Genomic DNA, 7500 nt, shown 5'->3' with positions numbered 1-7500 from the left:
TTGAATTATCGTAATTACAACTCTGCCATGTCTATTACATTGCAAAGAACTGTTATCAAAAAAACAAAAAAAAAGAAAAAAACAAAAAAAAAGGAAGAAGAAAAGTTTGAATGACAGGCCATCAATTATTTGATGGTAATCCTGATATCCATAAACGACTGATGATGATGATGAAAGAAAGACAGACAGACTGACAGACAGACACTGAGACAGACGGACCGGGGCAGACGGACGGATTAATACAGATAGTGTATAATAGTCAGACAGCCAGCCTGCCAGGCAGACAGACAGACAGACAGATAGATAGATAGATAGATAGATAGAGAGAGAGAGAGAGAGAGAGAGAGAGAGAGAGCGAGAGAGAAGACAGCACCGTATGAACTTGAAGCCTTACTAGATTATATGAAAGAGCATCAATTCATCGTGCTGCTTTTGCAGCAAGCCAAACACCAAGGCCATGACAAACCCAGAAAGGCCCCTTCCTATTTTTCTTGTCCAGTCCCAATTCAGTTTGATCAGTCCCTTGTCTCAAACGAACACCGCTTAGCACGGCCCTGCCTAAAAATGACCGCCATTAAACACCCGCGTGTTATTTGGACGGAAAGTGAAAGAGACGACATCCTGCTCCGTTCTCCTTGCCCAATCTGGCCACGCCTTGCAATGCAAACAAACAATGTCGGCTGGATGGACCCAATCGGTATCTCGGCTGCTTTTTGACGGACCCCCGCCCAATGGATTTTCTGTTGCCTCCCTTTCCAAATCACACATTCGCACAGGGCTGTCAAAATTTCCTGAACTTCCGCATCTGCACTAACCCCCCCCCCCCTCCCCTCCTCCACCCTCCTCCCACCCTCTCCCGGCCCTCACCTGCTCCCACGTCCTCAATCCAGCCACCACCACACCATCCACCCCCCACGGCTGCACCCTCCCCCTAGTCCCCTGTGCTTCCTCATGAACTTGCGCGTGCACTCTTGTCTTCCGACTTGTAATCTTTTCCACACACAATCTTCTTGCTCAAAACTGCATGGATTCAAGGTGTGTCCAATGGTCGGTGTTTGGGCAAGGACAGAGAGAGAGAGAGAGAGAGAGAGAGAGAGAGAAACAAAAAAACCCCACACAAACCAGGAGGTGCCCAAAGCTTTATAAGGAACGATCACTCTTGCCCTCCTTCCATTCTGAGCAGACGAACAAGTTTTCTCTCCCCCTTTTTTTTTTTGGCACGTTCTTCAGCAAAACTGGAGCTTACTCAATAGAAGTGGTTCGGTCGTGGAGAAATCGGAGTGTGTGTATTAAATCTAAAGAGTGTAACTTTCTTGGAAACGCAATAAATCTTTAGTCTGAATCGAAACATAGGTTTATAGACGTGAAAAGTCAAGAAAACATGCTGATGCATGCTGAAAGAACGTGTTATAAATAATCAGTAGACTGAATGTTGGAGAGGGGGGGAAAAAAAGCTCCATTTTTTGTACGTTCGCACGAGACTCAGGAATAGCTAACTACCGCTAAACGATACAACCCATTGTAACATAAATCACAGTTCTCTCGGTGGGTCAGGATGCTATACATTGAGCAAAAGCCATTGTGAAAATCAAAAATTTGTGTTTTATGAAAAGAAAAGTCAAAAAGTAAAAACTTTTAAACCTGTATAAATCAACCTGCAGCATATTCGTCAGCTGCGCTGCAAACTGAGCACGGTTTCCGTATAAGCTCATACCTTTCAGTTACAGTGGCTCTGACAAAGCTTTTGACTGGAGGGGGGAACATTAAATTTTGTTAATTGTGTCTCAGGACCTGCTCGCATCTTAATTAATCCAGTTCAAAGGCAGAGATGGTGCACTGGTCATTTCTTCTATGCTTGGGTAAGTGAGCTTTATTTTCCTTCTCTAGTGATTTTGCTGTTGTTGTTGTTGTTGTTCTTCTTCTTCCTCTTTAGTTTTCTTTTTAGCAGCAGCAGCAGCATAAGTAGTAGTAGCAGCAGCTGTGAGCAGCAGCAACAGTAGCAGTAGTATTAGTTGTTGTGGTGATAGTAGAAGTGGCAGAAAAAAGTACCACTGGTAATGTTTTTGCCATTGACGATGTTGTAATCCTGGTTCTTTTTGCTATTGTTGTTGTTGTCGCTGTTGTTCACGTACTGTTTTAACTTGATTGATTGAAAACGCGGTGCTTCTTTCACACAGCCTCCTGCAGATTACCACTCTGCAAAAGTTATTGTTTCTGGCCGCATAATTATTACTAATGGTGATAGTGATTGTTATTGTCGTCCTCGTCCTCATCTTCTTTCTAGTCTACCCTTCCGAAGACAGTATCTAGACCCGAACCATAGCAGAAGGGTAATTTAATGTTGGTCTCTGTGGCACACATAATTATTCATCTTTTGCTTTGCAGTTTTGATTTCTTCCGAATTCCGATATCCATACACAACATTGTCAACAGCACTGTTTTGCAAGTTCCTAACTTCTGTTGTTGTTTTTTTATAATTCAAATTCAGTACATACATAACTTTATTTCTTTATTTATTATTTTAAAACTTCGCTTCTCATGCGGTTGGTCAAACACACACACACACACACACACACACACACACACACACACACACACACACACACACACACACTACCAAATACACAGACATGGAGACAGACAAACAGGCGCAAGCAAGCACACACACACACACACACACACACACACACACACACACACACACACAAGCAAGCAAACTCACACATTCTCTGACAAGTACAGAAACACACACACACACACACACACACACACACACACACACACACACACACACACACACACGCACACACACATATTCTATCTATCTATCTATATTATACACTTTACTTTTCAGGTCTTCTCCACCACAACGTGCAAGGCGAGAAAGCGTTCGTGTGCCCAGCGGAGTCGGGTACTTTTCCCCACCCGGATGTCGACACCCACTTCTTCCGTTGTGTGGGTGGGGAGCCCGTTCTGAACACGTGCCCCATCGGCGTGTTTGTTCCCAGCCAGGGGCTGTGTTTGCAGGTTTGGGGTTTTGTGACGTTACAATAATAATAATAATAATAATGATAATGACAGTAGTAGTAGTAGTAGTAGTAGTAGTAGTAGTAGTAGTAGTAGTAACAGTGGTAGCAGTAATAGTAATAATAATAAAAAAGTAATTTTGATAAATAATAATGATAATAATGACAGTACTAGTAGCAGTAGTAGTAGTAGTAGTAACAGTGGTAGCAGTAATAGTAATAATAATAAAATAGTAATTTTGATAAATAATAATGATAATAATGACAGTGCTACTACTAGTAGTAGTAGTAGTAGTAGTAGTAGTAGTAACAGTGGTAGTAGTAATAGTAATAATAAAAAAAATAGTAATTTTGATAAATAATAATGATAATAATGACAGTACTAGTAGTAGTAGTAGTAGTAACAGTGGTAGCAGTAATAGTAATGATAATAAAATAGTAATTTTGATAAATAATAATGATAATAATGACAGTAGTAGTAGTAGTAGCAGCAGTAGTAATAAAATAGTAATTTTGATAAATAGAATGATAAAATAATTAGTAAATAAAAAGACAGACAGATAGATAGATAGACAGGCAGATAGATAGATAAATAGATAGATAGATAGATAGATAGACAGACAGACAGATAAATAGATAGATAGATAGATAGATAGATAGATAGATGGATAGATAAATAAAATAGTAATTTTGATAAATAGAATGATAAAATAATTAGTAAACAAAAAGACAGGTAGATAGACAGACAGACAGACAGACAGACAGATAGATAGATAGATAGATAGATAGATGATTGGATGAATAAATAAACAGTGCATCTATATGGCGCTTGAGTCTTTCGTGGAGACAAAGCGCTTTCACCCAAACTCATGCATAGCCTAAATCTGGATCATAAGAACTATTAAAATAGACGTGGAACAAGCTCCCTGATAACCTCCGTCATTCTGATTCCCTCGCATCTTTTAAATCTCGTCTCAAAACTCACCTTTTCCCTCAGCAATAAGTTCAGTTGTGGCAGGCCGACAACTACATGCATGTATATGAATGTGTATTGTGTGTGCGTGTGTTTATGTAAGTATGTGCCTGCCTATGTGTGTGTATGTGTTAGGGTAGCTGTTAGATACACATGTATGTTAAAATGTACGTATGCAGTGTGTGTGTGTGTGCGTGCGTGCGTGCGTGCGTGTGTGTGTGTGTGTGTGGTCACATTTTGGTTTGTGTATGTAACATAGATATAATGTTTTATGTTATCAAAAGCGTTTTTGTAAAGCACCTAGAGCAGATTTCTGGATAGTGTGCTATATAAGGATCCATTATTATTATTATTATTATTATTATTATTATTATTATTATTATTATTATTACATGGAAGGGTGGAGAAACTATGGACTGACAGACAGAAAGAAGGGGGGTGGAGGTAGGGGAGGGGGGGGGGGTGTTGCTGTATTGGAAAGAGGTAAGGGTTAAAGAGAGACTTGAATAGCTAGCTGAGTGCAGGGATTTTGACGAAGCGAAGGATGGTGAGTGTTTAATGTGTAAGGTCCAACGACAGGTAAACTTTAGCGGCGGCCGACATTGGAACGTTTGAAACTGGGAGCACTGATCGCAGAGATTGAGATGGGGGTGTGGGGGTGAAGGCAGTTAATTTTGTCTGTCCGGTTGGCTGATAGGTCGGTTGGTTGGTTGGTCGGTTGGTTTGTTTGTTAAGCCTTTTAGTGCTACGTATCTCTGCATTTTTCTGTCTCTCACTCTTAGCTCGAACTCGCATTGAGCTGGTGATCTCAGAGACAGAGAGAGAGACAGACAGAGACAGAGACAGAGAGACAGAGAGAGAGAGAGACAGAGACAGACAGAGAGACAGACAGACAGACTTACATGGTAACAATGTTACGAAACACGCAGCAAACCTTACCCGTTTGCTTTTCCATCGTCAATCAGTTTGATTGCTGGTTTGTTTTTACTATCACCTGTACTCAAATCTAAAGCTTATAAAAACCAACCCTGAAAGGTCTTAGCAGTGGATCGTATTATTCGTATTTTAGTTTCATATTCTTATAGCAGCTTTTAGCTGCACGCGCGCACATGTTTTAACGACAATAGCGAACTGATACACAGACTGTTAATGGCAGCCGAAGGCACTGACATCCTGCAAATTGATGTACTGTTGTTGCAGATCACACAAACATCAGAAACAACCGCCGAAGCTACCAGGAGAACGGTGGTTGTTGACTACTCTCCCAGCTCCACTGATGATGATGATGATGATGATGACGTCTCAGTGCCGCTTTCAGCACACAAAACATCACAGCCATCATCAACTGATCAGGAAAAACCAGCCGGAACAGACTCGCCCGAGCTGTCCGTTTCTAACTCAGATCCAAAACATGCAGCATCTCAAAATCTCTCAAGCGTCTCTACAAAAGGTCCGTCCTCTTCAGCTACCAGGAGATCCGTCACCCAAGATCTCGAGCCAGCAAAATCACAGAAGACGTTTACTGAAAGAAATTACGAAAACGAAACTGAAACCAGTAATGCCAAACCAAGAATATCATCAACTGTACCGCTCAAAACCTACGGAGACCAGACCGGTGGTGTTTCAAAATCTGGGCAAACAGCTGAAACAGATCATGCTGATAACCACATAAAAAACGAAAAGCAAACTGCACACCACCAGATCGAAACTTCCCCCTTGTACAAGTCATCGGATGGTCCTCTCGGAAAAGAAACAGTAGGTGAAGAGGATGGCGATACATTATCACCTCAGACCGCGTCTAAAGAAGATGTACCATTACGTTACTCAAAGGAACCCTCACCAGATCTTTCAAAACAGACACCATTTGAAGAACAAGATAGCTTAGTACGGTATTCAAAAGCCTCGTTTCATACTCCAAGACAAACAGCGTCCGAAGATCTCTTCGTCTGCCCCCAAGAGTCTGGCTTCTTTGGTCATCCCACCAACTGCACGCGCTTCTACTGGTGTCTGGACAAGAAAGCCACGCCCATGGTTTGTGCACACGGCACCGCATTTGACCCAGACGCACGCGCGTGCTCAGGCCTCTCTCTGGGAACGGATGGTTGTCACTCCCATGGCGGACCAGCCTCCTCTGCTCCCCCTCTCTCTTCCCGCAGTGACGTCATCAGTGTCAGCCAGTTCGTTCCGTTCTTTGCGGACAGCCTGTCAGCCGTCGATGAAGTCATTTCCGGTTCCGGGTACAGACGCTCTGGAAGAAACCGCCGGCAAGCAGGTAGGTGAATACAGATGTGGCGTCGTTATTGTTGTCACGATGATGATGCTGATGGTGATGATATCCATCATCATCATTCTTCTTATCATTATCATTATTATCATATTGTTGTTGCTGGTGCTATAGATTACTGGTTTTTTTCTTCTTATTATTATTATCATTATGATATTGTTGTTGGTGGTGCTATATATATCCCTGTTGTTGTTAATGTGTATGTCATTGTTTTGTTGTTGTTTGCGCGCTGGTCTTTCAGATATGATATTATCATCATTCTTTCCTTTTTTTGGTCGTTGTTGACAGTTTTGATTTGTTTGGCAAAGACACTGCATTGGTGATATGAAGATTAAGAGAAGACAGACAGAGAAAAAAACAAGACAGACAGACAAACAGAGGCAGAGAAAGAGAGTGACAGAAACAGAGAGGCAGACACAAGGACAGAGAGAGAGAGAGAGAGAGAGAGAGAGAGAGAGAGAGAGAGAGAGAGAGAGAGAGAGATTCAAAAACTTTATTACTCAAGGATAAAGATTTTAGGCATCGCCCAGTCTTCCAATCTGTCCTTGTGACAACAATAACAATAACAACATTAACGATAACGACACAAAAATAATAATTTTGTTAACACTGCTACATCTACTGCTACTACAACAATATCATAATGATAATAATAATAAGAAAAAAACAGTAATCTATAGCACCAGCAACAACAATATAATAATAATGATAGAGAGAAGAGAGAGAGAGAGAGAGAGAGAGAGAGAGAGAGAGAGATCTGACGGACATATTCATTTCCTTGCAAAATGAAGAACTCGACACAAATTTTTACTTTCAACCGTAAGATAATTACCCTCTTAATTTTTTTAAGTTAACTAGATATGTGGAGTGATGGCCTAGAGGTAACGCGTCCGCCTAGGCAGCGAGAGAATCTGAGCGCGCTGGTTCGAATCACGGCTCTGCCGCCGATATTTTCTCCCCCTCCACTAGACCTTGAGTGGTGGTCTGGACGCCAGTCATTCGGATGAGACGATAAACGGAGGTCCCGTGTGCAGCATGCACTAAGCGCACGTAAAAGAACGCACGGCAACAAAAGGGTTGTTCCTGGCAAAATTCTGTAGAAAAACCCACTTCGATTGGAAAAAAACAAATAAAACTGCACGCAGGAAAAAAAAGAAAAAAAAAAGATAAATAAGCAAATAGATGTGAAGACACACATTCACATATACACCCACACA

The 7500-nt window shown here is 41.6% G+C and overlaps 1 protein-coding gene across 1 annotated transcript in view; it reads left to right on the top strand.

Annotated features, from left to right (window-relative positions):
• The first annotated feature begins 1236 nt into the window (after positions 1 to 1236).
• LOC143274658 (uncharacterized) overlaps positions 1237 to 7500 on the top strand; it is an 11738-nt gene continuing 5474 nt past the window's right edge. The window contains exons 1-3 of the mRNA XM_076578531.1: positions 1237 to 1859; positions 2855 to 3027; positions 5200 to 6271. Coding sequence (XP_076434646.1) covers positions 1829 to 1859; positions 2855 to 3027; positions 5200 to 6271 — 1276 coding nt within the window. The 5' untranslated portion in view covers positions 1237 to 1828. The remainder of the gene's footprint in view (positions 1860 to 2854; positions 3028 to 5199; positions 6272 to 7500) is intronic.

Source organism: Babylonia areolata, chromosome 29, assembly GCF_041734735.1.
Source record: "Babylonia areolata isolate BAREFJ2019XMU chromosome 29, ASM4173473v1, whole genome shotgun sequence".
Lineage (NCBI taxonomy): Eukaryota > Metazoa > Mollusca > Gastropoda > Neogastropoda > Buccinidae > Babylonia > Babylonia areolata.
Note: the sequence above shows the minus strand (reverse complement) of the source record. Positions and strands in the feature narration are given on the sequence as shown.